This window comes from Pantherophis guttatus, chromosome 13 (genome assembly GCF_059756535.1).
Source record: "Pantherophis guttatus breed Tessera chromosome 13, ASM5975653v1, whole genome shotgun sequence".
NCBI lineage: Eukaryota > Metazoa > Chordata > Lepidosauria > Squamata > Colubridae > Pantherophis > Pantherophis guttatus.
The window spans coordinates 22357675-22376807 of NC_142075.1; the positions used below are offsets into that span (position 1 = coordinate 22357675).

At 44.8% G+C, this 19133-nt stretch overlaps 1 protein-coding gene across 1 annotated transcript in view; it reads right to left on the reverse strand.

The window, feature by feature from the left end:
• Positions 1-112: 112 nt before the first annotated feature.
• The window catches only part of CCDC33 (coiled-coil domain containing 33), a 101083-nt gene continuing 82062 nt past the window's right edge, over positions 113-19133 (reverse strand). The window contains exons 14-24 of the mRNA XM_087878108.1: positions 13378-13428; positions 11453-11517; positions 10989-11016; positions 6292-6487; positions 5400-5488; positions 4890-5021; positions 4705-4792; positions 3964-4082; positions 2320-2406; positions 1659-1875; positions 113-296 (exon numbers count right to left, since the gene is read on the reverse strand). Coding sequence (XP_087734234.1) covers positions 1687-1875; positions 2320-2406; positions 3964-4082; positions 4705-4792; positions 4890-5021; positions 5400-5488; positions 6292-6487; positions 10989-11016; positions 11453-11517; positions 13378-13428 — 1044 coding nt within the window. The 3' untranslated portion in view covers positions 113-296; positions 1659-1686. The remainder of the gene's footprint in view (positions 297-1658; positions 1876-2319; positions 2407-3963; positions 4083-4704; positions 4793-4889; positions 5022-5399; positions 5489-6291; positions 6488-10988; positions 11017-11452; positions 11518-13377; positions 13429-19133) is intronic.

A 19133-nucleotide genomic window follows, 5' to 3' on the forward strand; every position in this document is an offset into this window, starting at 1 on the left:
CTCTTCCTCCTGTCTCCCACGGCACATCCTCACATACCATGACCAACTCAAAAGGCGGAGACGCTTTATATACTGTACAAAATTTACATAACAGGCACCAACACTGTAAAGGTAGTTTACAGAGAAGTCTGTATTCAGCTCGTCTCTCCAGGAAAGAGGTATATAACTGTATATATTTCGCAATAGATATTTTGTTCTGCTGCACCGGGTAGAATTCCAAGGTCTCCTCCCAGACTTCAGTTGAAGCCTGTGGACTCCAATGACTCTTGAGTTGTTGTGTTGGATCAATGCGGTTTCTAGGAAGGATGGAAGAAGTGGTGGCAGAAACACAATTCACTGTTACACCCTAGGTCAATGGGTGTGGACAGACTTTGACCCACGTCATGGCAACGTAAGGAAAGCAGGCTCAGCTGAGGACATTCTGACTCTCTTAAAACCAGCACAAAAGGTCCTTGCAAGGAGTTTCTTTCCACTGAGATTACTCCCACTCCTTGGCTGAGGTTCAAGACACAGCTAGGATTGGCTGTATCTCAACGAACCAGTTCTGAGGGTAGGAAAATTTCAGCCTCTTTCTCCTTCTCAGGAATAGCAATATTGCAACTATTCCAGCGTGGCCTACAGCTCTTCCCCCCCAGAAAGGCTTTGGAGAGTCCACCTCACTGCACGGTAGCCCTTCAGACTGATTGCATTTGGCAAGAACGGTAATTTTCAGGGTGGGATTCAGCCGTTTTGAATGAACCGGATGTTAATTTTAATCTGGTTCGCCAAACCGGTTGTTGCAAGGACTGGCTGACCCTGCCCACCCCGCCCCACTCCTCCCAGGAGTCTCCACGCAGCCCGTTTTGGATGCGAGGTAAGTGCAGGGCCTGCCTGGAGGCTCTGGGAGGGCAAAAAACAGGCCTACTGGAAGTACCGGAAGTCCGAAAACAGGCCCATTTCCAGCCTCCGGAGGGCCTCCAGAGCCCGGTGGAGGCCATTTTCGCCATCCCAGAGGCTCGAGGAAAGCCTCTGGAATCTGGGAAGGGCGAAAACACCCACTATCCCTGTGGTGCAGGAGGCCAAGTAGGCCACACCCACCATGTCTACACCCACCCAGCAACCGGGCAGAGAACCGGTTGCTAAAATTTCTGAATCCCACCCCTGGTAATTTTCCATAATCAATGGAAGAGAAAAGAGAAAACATTAACTGTGGGGAAATTGGGAGCCCCCGTTTTGTTTTGTGAGGGTCAAGAGAGAGAGAGAGAGAGAAATGGTTAAAAATATAGTTCCACTAATAGAACCACCTCATTCAAAAGGTGGTCCATTTCAACGAGGTTAATTTTTTTTAAAACATCCAAAAAAATAAATAAATAAAGAGCAATGAGATTCAGAGAAACATCAGATATCAAACAAAGTTGGTTTGGGATATTCGTCTCCACAAAACAACCTTTGTCAACCCAGAGATTAATCACTGGTGTCTATCCTTGTCATCTACCACCACAGTTGGTTTTTCAAAGAAGTATACCCGGTCATGTTCTTCGTTCAAGTTTTGCCCTGATTCTTCCATCTTTGGAAGTCTGGTTTACAAGGACCCATATGGCCTTCAGCCCTCACACTCCCACCTCCACCCAAAACTCTACAATCTCGGTTTACAACTATGGCTAAGAATTAAGACTGACCTATAAGGAGATTCGGCTCCATAACTGGCTACTTTTGTATGACCTTCCCTGAGTTTTTGTTCTTCTCCTCTTCATCTTCTCTCCTTTCCTTCTCGTTCGGATAAATATCATGAAGTATGTATGAGGATGGCGATCGGTCAAATCCAAGGTCATTTTCAAGGAGACGAGTGTTGTAGTCCTGCTTCTCTCGCCCCCAGGTTTTGGCAGAGTCCACTAGCTGTGCCAAAGAAGAGAAATGCTTACAGGCTTAAAGCCTTAATTATGACACACAGTAGATGCTTCAACACAGGGGTCTCCAACCTTGGCAACTTTAAGCCTGACCAACTCAACGTCACTCACTTCACCTTAGCTGTTACAATGTAATCAGGGTTAACCAGAGAGGCAGTTTCTGTAAGCAGGGCAATAAAGATTAGGCTAGAAATAACACCAGAATGTTTCCTTCCTGCCTTCCTTACAGGATTAGCCCTGTAAAGTGGGAAAAAACAAAATAAGATTTCCTCCCACAACCGGTTCTCCAAACTGCTTAGAAAGTTAACAACCGGTTCTCCCGAATTGGTGCGAACTGGCTGAATCCCAACACTGGTTGGATCAGATTCTGCTTTCAGAGGAACATTTGGGGAGGGATCATGTCAAAATTTCATGCCAGTGAGAGGACAGTTACCTGGTGTTCCAAGGCAAGGATCCGAGCCTCAGCCTTCTCCAGCTTTGAAACCAAGGAGAGCTTTTCTGTGCTGGTTGAAAATGTATCCTGGGGAAGGAAACATCAATAAGGGTTTATGGCTCACAGATGGAGGAGAAAGCCAAGAAATTCAAATAAAGACTCATAAACCTCCTATACCAGGGGTCACCAACCTTTTGGACCTCAGGGACCACTAAATTCATAATTTTAAATCCCGTGGACCACTAATATGATCTGCCTAATGACCGGCTGGGTGGGTGTGGCTAGGTAGTCATGTGACTGGGTGGGTGTGGCCAACTCGATGTCACTCACATCGAGGGGCACCTCGCCGGCCTCTACTGATCCCTCTCCTGCCAGTCACTCCTCGCCTGCCTGCCTGGGCTCCTTAGGGCCCCAACAGGAAGCAGCTGCTGGAGCTAATCAGCCACCACAAGAAAGAGTTGGTAAAACAGCTGGCTCAGTTCAAATTGGATCTGACCAAGATCAGCAGAAGCACCTCACTGAGGACTATGAACATAGGCTTTCCAAGCAGAGGGAAGACCTGTGGGAGTGCAAGGCCAAGTACCGGCATCTGGAGGCTCAGCGGGCTGAGATGGTCAGCCAGTTCCAGGCCATGATGCAGTCCCACTGGAACGAGGCCCTCCGTCTCTTTGCCACCAGCGGCTCTTCCCTCCAGCCTTCGCCCAAAGCCCCACACGAGGAGGCGGAAGCAGACCCCAAGTCAGAATTTCTGACCCCCTGCAAGCTGCACAAAAAGACCCCAAAGGGGGAGACTCTCTGCAGCAACGCAAGCATTCATTGCACGTATCTGTCCCAGGGGCCGTAGTTTGAGGACCCCTGATTTAGTGCAATATAAAAATGCAAATAATGTTTCTGCGCACCACCAAAATTTTCTCGCGGACCACCAGTGGTCCATGGACTACCAGTTGGTGACTGCTGTCCTATACTACCATCTCTTATAATACTAGACAACACAGTATCAACAGGAGAGTCCTTCCAAGTTTCTAGGTTCTATCCTATCTCAAGACTTAAAATGGACACCTAACATCAAAGACATCATCAAAAAAGCTCAACAAAGAATGTTCTTTCTGCGCCAACTCAGGAAGCTCAAACTACCCAAAGAGCTGCTGATCCAGTTCTACGGACGAACTATTGAGTCTGTCATCTGCAGCTCCATAACTGTCTAGTTTGGTTCTGCAACCCAATAAGACAGACACAGACTTCAGAGGATCATTAGAACTGCAGAAAAAATTGGAGGCTTCCCTTGGGCCTCTGAAAGGGTGAAAACGGCCTCCCACAGGCTCTGGAGGCCCTCCGGAGGCTGGAAATGGGCCTGTTTCTGGACTTCTGGAATTTCTGGGAGGCATGTTTTTTGCCCTCCCAGAGCCTCCATGCGGGCACTGCACTTACCTGGCATCCAAAATGGGCCACGTGGAGACTCCTGGGAAGGGTGAGGTGGGTGGGCCCAGCCAGTCCTTGCAACTACCAGTTCAGTGAACCAGACTGAACCAGTCTGAACCGGCTGAATCCCATCCCTGGATGGATATACCCATAAATAGATACAGGTAAAGGGAAGAGAGGAAAGGAGGCAAAGAGAGAAACGGCTATTGAGTCAGGGGGTCTTACTGGTAAGGCCTGTTGCTGCAATATGATGGGTGAACGAAAAGTTGATTTCCCCAGTTCGTCCCGTAGCCTCATGTTCTCCATCAAAAGGGTGGAGTAGACGTCTTTGGACCAGTTGTCACCTGAGAACAGTTAAGGTATGTGATGGTCAACACCAAAAAAGGGAGAAGGAAAGAGCTTCGTAAGTACCAAGAATCACTTCTTCCCTTGGGAATAGAAATGGGTTATTACCCAGCAATTTCGTTCAGGATGGCAGCCAAATCTCTTGGGAATGAAGAACAGAAGATGTGCTGTACTTGTGGTCAGGGGTGGGCTTCAAAAATTTTAGCAAGGGGTTCTCTGCCTGGTTGCCGGGTGGGCGTGGTCGAGTTGGCCTCCTGCACCATGGTGGGGGGGGGACATTTTTGCCCTCCCCGGCCTCCGGAGGCCTTCCTCGAGTCTCCGGGAGGGCAAAAACGACCTCCCCAGGCTCCAGAGGCCCTCTAGAGGTCGGAAACGGGCTCATTTCCCAAACTTACGGTAGGCCCGTTTTTCACCCTCACGCCTCCTGCACTTACCTGCATCTAAAACGGGCTGCATGGGGACTCCTGGGAGGGGTGGGGAGGGGTGGGCGGGGTGGGGAGGGAAGGGGCAAGCCAGGAGTGGGATTTGGGGGTTCTCCGAACTGCACAGAATCTTAGCTAGAGGTTCTCCCGAACCCCTGCGAACCCCCAGCAGCCCCACCCCTGCTTGTGGTTTACTTACCAGCCGTTTTGGATAACTCCCCAAATGAGGCTCCTTTGATTCGTTCCTTCATCTTCCCTTCCAGCATCCTCTCCATCCTCTCGATTACCTTTTTGTGGAAATGGATGAGTATAACTGTCCAGGAAAAAGGCCCATTCCCTCTTCCTTAAGGAACCCTGCTGAAGGTCTCAGATAGTAACCCTAACCTTTTCTTGCTGCCTGACCGCATCTTCAAGATTTTGCATCTTGGCGATCTTAGCTTGGTATTTTCTAAGCACCATCTGCTGTTGTTGGTGGGCTCTTTGTAACATCACCAAGTCTTTTTCTCGGTCATTTTTCTGGGGGGGAAGGAAAATAAAACGAGAAGAGCGAAATTCATCAGTGTGAGGGGTCAGAATTAATTCAGCAGCATGGATTTGGGACAAAAATTATAAATAAATGAAGACTTAGTGGTCCTTTTGGGAACGATGGAGGGCAAGAGAAGAAAGGGACAGCAGAGAATGAGGTGGCTGGATGGAGTCACCGAAGCAGTCGGCGTGAGCTTAAATGGACTCCGGGGGATGGTAGAGGACAGGAAGGCCTGGAGGAACATTGTCCATGGGGTCGCGATAGGTTGGACACAACTTCACAACTAACCGCAACAACAAAGTGATCCTGTCCAGCTGTCAAGAAGGCCAATGTAAGATGTAGCAAAAGAGAATTGCGAGAAAGCTCACCCGAATCAATTCATTTTGCAGTCTTTGTATCCGATCCTTCATCCGAGCCATCTCCCGAGCCCCGGAAGTTAATTTTTTCTTAAGTACCACTGAGAGAGAGAGAGAGAGAGAGAGAGAGAGAGAGAGAGAGAGAGGGAGGGAGGGAGGGAGGGAGGGAGGGAGGGAGGGAGGGAGGGAGGGAGGGAGAGAGAGAGAGAGAGAGAGAGAGAGAGAGAGAGAGAGAGAGAGAGAGAGAAAGGGCAAAACTCTAATGAATGAAGGTACAGGTAATCCTTGACTTACAACAGTTTGTTTAGTGTCTGTTCAAAGTTACAACGGCACTGAAAAACGTGACTTATGACCGTGTTTCACCGTTACGACCTTTGCAGCATCTCCATGATCATCAGGTGATCCAAATTCAGACGCTTGGCCACTGGTTCGTATTTATGACCGTTGCTGGGTCCCCGGGGGTCACGTGATCCCATTTTGCGACCTTCTCACAAGCAAAATCCAACGGGGGAAGTCAGATTCACTGAACATCCGGGTTTACTAACTTATCAGCTGTAGTGATTCACTTAACAACTGTGGCAAGGAAGGTCGTAAAAGGGGGCAAAGCTCACTAAATAAATGTCTCGCTTAACGACAGAAATGTTGGGCTCAATCGTGGCCGTACGTTGAGGGCTTCCTGTAGTCAGAATTCTTCTCCCAACCCAATGATGGAAGCCATAGGATGACATCTGGCAATCTTGCCATTGATGTATCCAAAGTTAACTTTGGCAGGGAGAAATCCTTGGCCTGGATGGACGGATGTGATGCACGTTTTCAATGAAAATGAAGACTTCTAAGGTGCTCTCCTTCCTTTCCTTGAAGTAGGCCCTTCCCCCAACTGAATGGAAGGCAGAAATTCTCTTACATATTCTGTCGACTATTTCTGCCTTGGTCATGACATCCAGATCAATGTCCTGGAGAAGAGCCCGTCCTATGTCTTCATGCAAGGCAAGGTTGCGTCTCAAGGCACTGTTTTCCCTCTCCAGCGTGGAAATATGTTGGCGCAAGGACAGGATGTCATCCGCCATCTTTTTCAGGGCTACACGGTAATTATCTATTTCCTAAGAAAAGAAGGAGGGAAGGAAGGAAGGGAGGGAGGAAGGATGGAGGAGGGAGGGAGGGAGAGAGGAAGGAAGGAAGGAAGGAAGGAAGGAAGGAAGGAAGGAAGGAAGGAAGGAGAGAGAAGGAAGAAAGGAAGGAAAGAAGGAAAGGAAAGGAAGGAAGGAAGGAAGGAAGGGAAAGGAGGAAGGAAAGAAGGAAAAAAGGAAGGAAAGGAGAGGAAGGAAGGAAGGAAGGAAAAGGAAAGGGAGATAGAGGGAGGGAGGAAAGAAGGAAGGAGAGAGAAAGAAGGAAAGAAAGGAAAGAAAGATGGGAGGGTGGAAGGAAAGAAGGAAGGAAATAGAGAGGAGGAAGGAGGGCAGGAGGGAGGGAGGAAGGAAGGAAGGAGGCGAAGGAAGGAAGGAAGGAAGAAAAGATGGAGGAGGGAGGGAGGGAGGAAGGAGAGAGAAGGAAGAAAGGAAGGAAAGAAGGAAAGGAAAGGGAAGGAGGAAGGAAGGAAGGAAAAAAGGAGAAAAGAAAAAAAGAAAGGAAAAGAAAGGAAGAAGGAAGATAGAGGGAGGGAGGAGGGAAGGAAGGAGAGAGAAGGAAGGAAAGAAAAGGAAGATGGGGAGGGTGGAAGGAAAGAAGGAAGGAAGTAGAGAGAAGGAAGGAAGGTGGGAGGGAGGGAGGAAGGAAGGAAGATGGAGGAGGGAGGGAGGAAGGAAAAAAGGAAGGAAGGAGAGCAAAGATGGAAAGATGGAGGAAGAAAGGAAGAAAATAAGGGGACAAATTAACAGCATAAACAAAAGGGGGCGAAAACTGCAATGTAATAACTATTGCTAGCAATATGTAATTAATTGAATCCTTAAACTTGTATTTAAATCCATACTGTTCTGCGAGTGTGAACGTGCAAATTCTGCTTCTGGACGCAGAATTCATTTTTTCACTGGATATTCACTGTTGCCCCCCCCAAATCAGGCTTGGCCTAATCTCCTCCCTCTTTTAATATGTAAATTTTAATCTGTTCTTAAATTATTGGGGTGTTTTAATTTGTCTGGGCCAAAATGATTTAATTTGATTTTAACTGGTTTTTTAAATTTTTGTATTTATGTATTTTATTGCTTGGCTGTTCACCGCCCTGAGTCCTTCGGGAGTAGGGCGGTATACAAATCAAATAAACTAAACTAAAATAAACTAAATGATTTCTGCAATGGAGTTTCTTCTGGCAGGGTTTTATGGGAAGGAGGAGGCAGCGCATGAAAAGAGCACAGCCAAGGTTTTGGGTTGCTCCAGAGGCTGAACAAAAACTGCCTTGAACGGCACATAACGCTAACCAAACATCCTTCAGAGTTCTTGATTTTTGGCTGATGTTTGCAGCCTTGTAGAAGAACGGCTGTGAGATAGTGGAGACCTCGCCCTCGATCCGGCTGGCGACCTTCTGCAATCTCAACCTTGCCCGAGCCTTCAACGGGCACATCCAGCAGATAAGGCTGGTTTATTTGTTTAGAGACCAAGGAGACAACGATTTCTTGGGATTTATGGGTAGGATGATGCTTCCTTTCCTGTTCTTTGGGACACGGGGTCAGCCGCTGGAGATAGTTGGGTTCAGTGTCACTCCGGTCAAGTTAACCCAAGGCTTAAAACATCCCAGCCAACTTCCTGGGTTTCTTCCAGAGAGAAAATGACGCATGTAGAAGAGGTTGTTGACGTTACTCCTGACCTATGGCCATCAGAGGGATATATGTCATGGATTGTCCCTTTGCCCCTCCTTTTTTTTTTCATTGTTTGGTGGTCCAGGACCACGTGGTTCTGCTGAACAGTGACCATCAGCTGGGAAGATGAGAAAGAGACAAGGACACGGCCATTGGGGAAGGTTAAGCGGCTCGAGGGGGGCCTCGACAAGTGGATTTGGAAATGGCTGAAATATAGAAGCTATCCAGAGACACAAAATTCCTTTCGGCCCCGGAGGAGAAAATTGGAGTTGAATGAATAATGTGGGTTTTCTGTACAAATTGCTATCAAAATGCTCCTGATGGGGAGCAATTCTTTGAAGACCTCTGTTGTTTCATGCCCTTCTTTTCAGTCGGAGTAAAGAATTCCCAGTAGCGTTTTATGTCTTAAGTAGGGTATAGTTATCCATGTTTGGGGGCTGTGGTATTATTATTATTATCCTTCTCATCTTCTCTCACTCTTATTGGTATCGTTATTATGATTATTATCACTCTATTGCTTTGCATGTACACTGAGAACTTCTGCACTGGAGACAAATTCCCTGTATGTCTAATCACACTTGGCCAAATAAAGTCAACTCTTCTCTCCTCTCCTCTCCCCTCCCCTCCCCTCCCCTCCCCTCCCCTCCCCTCCCCTATTCTATTCTATTCTATTCTATTCTATTCTATTCTATTCTATTCTATTCTATTCTATTCTATTCTATTCTATTCTATTCTATTCCATTCCATTCCATTCCATTCCACTCCACTCCACTCCACTCCGTATTTTCTATTCTATTCTATTCTATTCTATTCTATTCTATTCTATTCTATTCTATTCTATTCTATTCTATTCTATTCTATTCCACTCCACTCCACTCCACTCCGTATTTTCTATTCTATTCTATTCTATTCTATTCTATTCTATTCTATTCTATTCTATTCTATTCTATTCCATTCCATTCCACTCCACTCCACTCCACTCCACTCCACTCCACTCCACTCCACTCCACTCCGTATTTTCTATTCTATTCTATTCTATTCTATTCTATTCTATTCTATTCTATTCTATTCTATTCTATTCTATTCCACTCCACTCCACTCCACTCCACTCCACTCCGTATTTTCTATTCTATTCTATTCTATTCTATTCTATTCTATTCTATTCTATTCTATTCTATTCTATTTTATTCCATTCCATTCCACTCCACTCCACTCCACTCCACTCCACTCCACTCCACTCCGTATTTTCTATTCTATTCTATTCTATTCTATTCTATTCTATTCTATTCTATTCTATTCTATTCCATTCCATTCCACTCCACTCCACTCCACTCCACTCCACTCCACTCCGTATTTTCTATTCTATTCTATTCTATTCTATTCTATTCTATTCTATTCTATTCTATTCTATTCTATTCTATTCTATTCTTATTCAACAGCTCTGATTTCACAGTTGTGGTTTTGATTTGATTTGACCACACTTTGTGGACAGTCCTGACAATAAAAATAGCTGATCATATATACTCCAGCTAACAGTGGTTCGGTCGAATTTTTCTCTTCTCTTTTGGCTTTTCCTTCCTCCCTCCCTCCTTTCTCCTTTCTTTCTTTCTTTCTTTCTTTCTTTCTTTCTTTCTTTCTTTCTTTCTTTCTTTCTTCCTTCCTTCCTTCCTTCCTTCCTTCCTTCCTTCCTTCCTTCCTTCCTTCCTTCCTTCTTTCCTTCCTTCCTTCACAGCATTTCTACTGAAGGGAGTCAAATTAGCTTTCAAATCTTTTTCTTTTTTGTGTTTCCAACAGTCTTTTAGGGACTGGACAACAATTGCTTTGAAATGGTATAGGGCCGTGGTGGCGAACCTACGGCATGCGTGCCGAAAGCGGCACACAGAGCCATCTCTCCGGGCACGCCAGCTGTTGCCCATTGCTCTTCTGGGTTCCGGCTGCACCAGCCAGCTGGTCTTCGCATGCGCAGGAGCACTGGAAACCAGAAGAGCAGCTCCCTAGAGCACATGCGCGCGCTGGGAAGCTGAGCTTCTGGTTTCCGGTGGGCGCCTGCACGCCAGCCAGCTGGTCTTTGTGTGAGCATATGCACCAGAAACCGGAAGACCAGTTTCCCAGTGCACACATGCACACTGGGGAACTGCTCTTCCAGTTTCTGGCTCTCCCGTGTGTGCGCGCCGGGAAGCTGCTCTTCCAATTTTGGGCGCTCCTGCCCACGCGCGCACTCCCGTTTGGGCACTCGGTGCCCAAAAGGTTCGCCAACACTGGTATAGGGTCTCCTACCTGAGCAGGGGGTTGGACTAGAAGACCTCCAAGGCCCCTTCCCCCTCTCTTATTCTATGCTTTTTAGGAACCTGCTGGATCCCTTCTGCTAAGTTGCTTTCTTGCTGCAGAGGGCAATATTTCACATCTTATTCCAATGTTCTTTTTAAATAGATATATATAAAGTAACCTTTCAAGTGATTCTGTGATAGTTTTACAAATTCCGAGGGCGAGACACCCAGCAGGATTAGTACCGTGCTATTAATCAGCTCGGCAGCTCCTTCAAGTCAGACGGAAAAGGATTTGTCAAGCATTTCGCTTTTCTCCTCCTCCTTTCTGAAAAGCGTTTTGTAGGTGGCTCGTGGCAGCCGTGAAAAAAGGGGCAGACATTTCTGATGGATTGTAAAATCAACAGAAGCCCATTTGTTATGCTGATCAACATCTCCAAAGCAAATAAGAAAAAAAAAAAACCTGAAAGGATGGAAGGACGCGGAAAATGTTGCAGCATTTTTAAATAACACATTATTGAATGAATTATTATTTCTAATTGCCTTACCATATCTTGGATCTCTTCAATGACTGGCCTGCAGAAATTAGCAAAAAAATATATCAGATAGAAAAGATGGGCATATTTTCCACATTCTGCTTTAGTTTAATCCCCCCCCCCCCGATCATATGTTTATTTTGATCTGTTTCTTTAGCAGCTTGCAAAACAGAAGGAGGAAGAAAATGCTGCATAAAGATCCGTATTTCTATACCATTCCTGCTAATATGCACACTTTAATCAATCAATCAATCAATCAATCAATCAATCAATCAATTAATTAATGTTGCATTCCCTAGCGTACGTTTTTGGCAAGCAATTTTTGCCATGTATGCCTGGTATATTCTGCACCTGGAATAGTTTTGTGCAATGTAAATGCAGACCAGGCTACTGGACTACAACTATTGCCATCTATAGAATCCAGTCTATCTACTACTGTTCTGCAGAGCCCACAGGTTAAAACGGGACCTACATACCTGCTGTCTTTCCCAGGCAGGATCTTGGCTACAGCATCAGGTAATGGAAACCGATTGTTATGCATCTGTGAAACAAGAAGCAAACGTAGAAATTAAGAGAGGCTGTTTACTTTCAAAAGAAGAAAGGGAGGGAGGGAGGAAGGAGAGAGAAGAATGAATGAAGCAAGATGGAGAGAGGAAGGGAGGAAGAAAATAAAGGGAGGGAGGAAATGAGAGGGAGGGAGAGAGGAAGGAAGGAAGGAAGGAAGGAAGGAAGGAAGGAAGGAAGGAGGAAGGAAGAGAGGAAGGAAGGAGTTTTATATCCGTGTAGGCTGCCTTGAGTCACCATGTACGAGTTGCGGCAATATAAATTTTCTAAAATAAATAAATAAGGAAGGAAGGAAGGAAAGAGAAGAATGAATGAAGCAAAATGGAGAGAGGAAGGGAGGAAGAAAATAAAGGAAGGAAGGGAATGAGAGGGAGGGAGAGAGGAAGGAAGGAAGGAAGGAAGGAGGAAGGAAGAGAGGAAGGAAGGTGTTTTATATCCGTGTAGGCCGTCTTGAGTCACCATGTACGAGTTGCGGCAATATAAATTTTCTAAAATAAATAAATAAGGAAGGAAGGAAGGAAGGAGAGAGAAGAATGAATGAAGCAAGATGGAGAGAGGAAGGGAGGAAGAAAATAAAGGGAGGGTGGAAATGAGAGGGAGGGAGGAAGGGAGGAAGGAAGGAAGGAGAGAGGGAGAGAGAGAAGAATGAATGAAGCAAGATGGAGAGAGGAAGGGAGGAAGAAAATAAGGAAGGAAGGAAATGAGAGGGAGGGAGAGAGGAAGGAAGGAAGGAAGGAGGAAGGAAGGTGTTTTATATCCATGTAGGCCGTCTTGAGTCACCATGTACAAGTTGCGGCAATATAAATTTTCTAAAATAAATAAATAAGGAAGGAAGGAAGGAAGGAAGGAAGGAAAAAACCCCTGGCCCTTCAGTTGTGTGATTCCATATCATTCAATAGAATTCTTTGTGTGAACAGGTCTGCCTTCTACTGCATATGGGGCGGGGGGGGGGGAATATCTCTGTGCCAGTTGAGAGCTGAGGAATCCTTGGTTACTCACCGTTGAGGAGAAGGGCCGGTAGTACAGTGCCATTTGCAGAATCTAAGCAGCCCAGATCTGCCTCCAGCTAATTTCTACCCAGATGAAAGTCTACCGAAATCTTCTGAACACTTCTTCCAGCTTTCTCCTGCCTTTGCAGGAGTGGATTACACGGCTTCTCTCCTGGTTGCCAGGTGCCTGTCACTTCCAAATGACAACACCCAAGGAACCGCACGAGCTCCAGAAGAACAAAGCAAGCAGGTGTGTCTGCATTTCCACAAACAGAAATGCCCGAGTGCACTTTGACATGGACTCATTCGAGGTAGTAGGATGACTTATATATCAAGGAAAGGTCTCTCAGTGCTTAAAACTTAAGGACGGGGATCATGAGCTACCTGGTAGACAGTGAGGGAGGGAGGGAGAAAGGATCTAACAGAATGATCTGGAAGCTTGGATCTGCTTTTAAAGATCTGCCTTCTCCTCCTCCTCTCTGTGCATTCCAGTAATGGCGGTTGCTATCAGAGCCTGGGCTTCTCTTAGCAACTGGGTTGTAAGCAGATAGTAATCTATCTATCTATCTATCTATCTATCTATCTATCTATCTATCTATCTATCTATCTATCCATCTTCTCTTCAAATGTCCCGTTGCCCAATTTGAAAACAGAGTTAACATCCCCATGGATGGGAGTCACAAAGAAGAAATTGTAGTAAGTCAGCGGCTGCAGCAATTCCCTGATCGAAAAGCACCGGAGAAGACAAGTCAAGAGATACAATCTTGGAGGAAAACTGTGGGATGGATCTCAGGTTTTTTAAAAAACTTACTTAAGACAGAAAGCTAAATGTTATGGGTCATACTCACGTCTGTCAGGTCAAAGTAGGAAGAGACACGATCAGGTTCAATGTAGGAATCCTTTAAAAATAGAAAACAGATTTCCTGTCATTCTCTTCCAAGGACAATGTTCTTTCCAAAGCTTGGGTCATCTCAATGTCCGAGAGAAAGAAGGAAGGAAGGAAGGAAGGAAGGAAGGAAGGAAGGAAGGAAGGAAGGAAGGAAGAAAGAAAGAAAGAAAGAAAGAAAGAAAGAAAGAAAGAAAGAAAGAAAGAAAGTTTTATAACTAACATCCTACTAAGAGAGAATCCAAGATTCTCTGGGTATCTTTGTCTAGGAGAGGAAGGAAGGAAGGAAGGAAGGAAGGAAGGAAGGAAGGAAGGAAGAAAGAAAGAAAGAAAGAAAGTAAGTAAGTTTTATAACTAACATCCTACTAAGAGAGAATCCAAGATTCTCTGGGTATCTTTGTCTAGGAGAGGAAGGAAGGAAGGAAGGAAGGAAGGAAGGAAGGAAGGAAGGAAGAAAGAAAGAAAGAAAGAAAGAAAGAAAGTTTTATAACTAACATCTTACTAAGAGAGAATCCAAGATTCTCTGGGTATCTTTGTCTAGGAGAGGAAGGAAGGAAGGAAGGAAGGAAGGAAGGAAGGAAAGAAAGAAAGAAAGAAAGAAAGAAAGAAAGAAAGAAAGGAAGGAAGGAAGGAAGGAAGAAAGAAAGTTTTATAACTAACATCCTACTAAGAGAGAATCCAAGATTCTCTGGGTATCTTTGTCTAGGAGAGGAAGGAAGGAAGGAAGGAAGGAAGGAAGGAAGGAAGGAAGGAAGGAAGGAAGGAAGGAAGGAAGAAAGAAAGAAAGAAAGAAAGAAAGAAAGAAAGAAAGAAAGAAAGTTTTATAACTAACATCCTACTAAGAGAGAATCCAAGATTCTCTAGGTATCTTTGTCTAGGAAAGACGAAGCTCAGGCTGTTTTTAATTGGTGGGGAACCCACACATCTATATTAGCCACAAAAGAAAAGAACTGACCCACCCCGTGTCTGAAGGAACCAGGCGATAAAACCGAACTCAATTTGATGAGATCGGCAAAGCCGCCAAAAATCAAACCAAAGTCACTCCTTGATGGTTATTGCCCAGGATTAAAAAGCGTTTCATTTTCACGCCAGCCTGTGGTTTATCTTCACTCTGGGTACGATCCGGTGACTTTCGAAAGCCCCGTTTTCCTTTGCCTTTCGCGCAAAACCTTTCATATGGGATTGGAAGAAAAACTGATCTTTTTCCAGCTCAGCTCCCTCCCATCCTATCTTGGTTTGTTGCTGGTATGTTGGTTGGCTGGCTTGTTTGTTTTGCAAATGGCTTTGGGGGGCTCTTTCGCTGTCAGCTGAAGATGAGTTTTCAACCCCTGGAACTTTTATTTATCTCCCGGTGGCTGAAAAAGAACATTTGGGAGTTGAAAAACGGAGGCCCCGACATCATCAGGAAGCTTCTGCGCATGTGCGTGCGGCCCCGTTGCGAACCAGTAGTAAAGTAGTAAGTAGAACCCAAACCTGCTGTGCGCATGTGTGTGCCAGCCATCTGGCCTTCTGGATTCTAGCATTCGCATTGATTCAGTTGATCTTCAGGTTTCCGGGGCTCTGGCATGCACGAAGATTAGCTGGCCGGTGCACATGCATGCACTGGAAACCAGAAGAGGAGCTGGCAATGGTGTGTGTGCCCACAGAGACGGCTCTGCGTGCCATCTCTGGCACGCGTGCCATAGGTTCGCCATCATCAATCTGTTGTGGTCCGGCAGCAACCTGTGGAGCTGGCAGCGGAGTCGGACAGCGATGAGGCTGAGGAAGAACATGGGCCAGTCCTGGAGGCTGGGGAAGGCCCGGATGAGGGCTCTGCGTCGGAGGCAGAGATGGGACCAGCGCCATTGGGGAGTGATGTGCGGACTCTGGAGCCTCCAGAGGCTGACAGTAGAGAGGCAGAGGAACAGGAGGAGCCTGTTCCTAATGCACGCATGAGAAGAGCTGCCAGAAGGCAAGAGCAGCGCAAGCAAAGAGGACAACTCGGGAGTAGGGCCAAGAGATGATTGGCCCCTCCCATAAGGTTTAAAACAGACCAGCAACGGCGTTTGGGCTTGGCCGGAAAACAACGTTGGTAGCTTCGTCTTCTTCTTTGTTTACGTCTTGTATTTATTTTTGTATCTGTGACTTCTGAACGTTTGCCAAGAAAGGCCTTTGGCAGTTGGCCTAATTGGACCAAGGTTTGCGATAGGACTGAGGAATTTGTGTTGGAAGGAATTTGCTTTAATTGAGTTGAACGACGCTGGGAATGAAGTCATTCTCAGCTGTTTGAATAAAGTTTGTTTTTTCACTGACTGATTTTCCTACTACTTACTTGGGCCTGGGTCACAACAGGATCTAAACCTTACTATCCTTGCCGTCTAGGGCAGCGGAGAAGAACGATGGGTTTCCTGCCAGAGGGAATGGCCCCTCCCAACGTGACCATGATTAGTGACTTCTCAAATGCTTACAAACCAAAGAATGGCAGGTGGTGATTTGGGTCTTGAAGCCGGAGGAGCACAATAAGCAATGCTGAAGCACATCCTGGTACATTAATCAATCTTTCAAGCAAGTGGCCTTCAGTGGTCGGCCTTGCCTGTGTAAATCTTATGCTTTCGTGGCTTTTAATTACAAGCACCATATCAAGCTTCTCCTTGGAGACAGGACCATAATTGCTTGGGAATGAGAGTTGATGATTAGAAATTGACCCGGTGGCCTTTCTTGAGTCATTAGGCCAGGACAAATCTTTTAACTTAGAGCAAAGGATGGACCTGGCATGTGCACCGCAATGGGAATGTTTCGGAAATGGGAATATTTAGGAATTAACCTCATGCATAAGGACATATATATATAGGGACGTGGTGGCTCAGTGGCTAAGATGTTGAGCTTGTCGACCGAAAGGTCGGCAGTTCAGTGGTTCGAATCCCTAGTGCTGCCTAACGGGGAGAGCTCCCGTGACTTGTCCCAGCTTCTGCCAACCTAGCAGTTTGAAAGCATGTAAAAAAATGCAAGTGGAAAAATAGGGACCACCTTTGGTGGGAAGGGAACAGTGTTCCGTGCGCCTTTGGCGTTGAGTCATGCCGGCCACATGACCATGGAGACGTCTTCGGACAACGCTGGCTCTTCGGCTTTGAAACGGAGATGAGCACCGCCCCCTAGAGTCGGGAACAACTAGCACATATGTGCGAGGGGAACCTTTACTTTTACCTTAATTATAGCAATATTTATAATTATATTAGTTTACTGATGATCATGTCCATTATACTAGCATGCTTATAGTCATAAATAACATTCATCATTTGCATACACGTAACAATAATCTTTCTTCCTCTAATTCTACCTCTTATATCTAAGATAAAATATATCTCAAAATATATCTAAAACCTATTCCATGTTTTAATACTCTCTATCTCCTTTATCTTTTATTTTCAATGTCAGTCTATCCATCTCTGCACAGTCCAATATTTTCCGGATTATATTTTCATCTGGTGGGGTGTTCTCATTTTTCCGATATTGTGCAGATACAATTCTCGCTGCTGTCAATACAGGTAGCATGTAACGAGAACAAACTCTTCCTGAAAACCTCCAGGGATGAAGCACCCACAACTTCTGGAGGCAAGCAGTTCCACTGGTTAATTGTTCTCACTGTCAGGAAATTTCTCCTTCGTTCCAGGTTGCTTCTCTCCTTAATTCGTATCCATCCATTGCTTCTTGTCCTGCCCTCAGGTGATTTGGAGAATAGCTTGACCACTCCCTCTCTTCTTTGTGGCAACCCTTGAGATATTGGAACGCTGTATAACTATTCTATTTTCCATCTTCTATAAAATTTAAGCGATATATTTTTTATCGTATAAGTTAGGAGATCTGGAGAAGAATTTAAGGGTTCAAAATTGAGATTCTTATTAAGAACTTAGTTAGCTTTCCCTTCCTTTCCAACATGCAGAGTCTAAACAGCCAAAACTGCACAATTCGTGCCCCAACAGGGAGATCTCATAACATGAAGGAATCTAACATTTGTAAAAGTGCAAAATATTTGGGAGAAGTATTTAAATGGGGACAAGCTCAAAACTACTTCATAAAGTCAGAGGATGACCAGTAATCCAGGAATGTTGGCCAAGTGTTGGAGGAGAAGGTTACTAGTTGACTGCAAGCAGCTGCCTCACAACACACTACGACATCTGCTGCGGTCCAACTTACTCACAGGATGAGGCTGAATGGCATTTGTGGGATTTTTACCCACATAGGAATTTTGTGAAATCTCCTTAATTCCAAAGAATGACTCAAACGTCCACACTGAAAACACACATTTCATGGGTTGGATTCCAAACTTGGTCATCGGTGAGAGAAACCTCAACCTTGAGGATCTGAGATTGAGCAGCTGCTGGGTCCCGGAAGGGTACATTTCTGTACATTAAATCAATTCCTCTTTCCTTGTCTGGACATGCCTTCTTTGTGAATTACCCATCTCATCTGCTTCTCTCCATACGCCCAGGTAAATGTCAACTGCAATTAATCGTTCTTTATCTGATTAAACTAGAAGTGAACTCACCAGCTATTTACAAATGGTCTTCTAGATGAACAAAGAGGTAGGAGATATATATATATTTATACATACATGCTTGGGAATGTCGCCATATATTTTCCCATTGCTATTCAATTTGAGAGTTAATTGGATTGTAACGAAAAGCATTTCATCTCCTCGGAAGCTGGTTTAATAGAGATGCGCCAGCTCCTCTCCGTGACTGGCTTCCCCATTCAAAAGGGGTGATTTTTAGCAGGCCAAAGAGATGGTCATCGCCATCAAGGTATAGTCCCAGCTGCCAAACGCCGATAGGATATCGAGCAAGACAATAAAAGCTGACAGATTACACACGTAACTCTCTGAACAGACAAGCATTTAACCAGTTCGGTGTCAGCCTGTTTTTCAGAGATAAGGAGCAAGCTAGAAAATTGAAATCACGCTACTCTGCGTATTCAGGATTTCAGAGCGTTTGCGTTTTGCAAGCAGGGCAAGTCTTCAAGTGACCCAGGAACTTCCCACCCGCCCTCTTTAATTGATCATACATGTTCAAAGGCACCCAAGAGAAGCTCAGAAAATGTCCCATCTCCTGGACAGACTCACTTTAGAACTCAAAGTGAATCAACATACTATGAAGTCTGGAATAAATTTTATAATTGGTAAGAGGAAGAATGCCAAATACAAGAGATAAGGAATGTCTGGAAATGTATATATCAATGTGTATTAATATATCAAGGTATATTGGACTTGTGAATGTAATATTGGTTTATTAAATACATGCGTAGTTGGTTAGGAAGTAAAATACTGTATACTTGATATATAATGAAGCAGGAGATATGTAAATTTGCCCTTAAAACCTTCTTTTTCCAACAAGCTGGGCTGGCCTAATTCTTTTTAAGTGTTTTTAATTGTTTTATTTATCGTTTTAATTAATGGGGCCAAATCTATATATATATATTTTAACTGTATTTTAATATTTGTATTTGATGTTTTTATTTGGCTGTTCACCGCCCTGAGTCCTCAGGGAGAAGGGCGGTATACAAATTCAAAATAAATATATAAATGTCTGGAAATGTATATATCAATGTGTATTAATATATCAAGGTATATTGAACTTGTGAATGTAATATTGGTTTATTAAATACATGCATAGTTGGTTAGGAAGTAAAATACTGTATACTTGATATATAATGAAGTAGGAGATATGTAAATTTGTATATAGC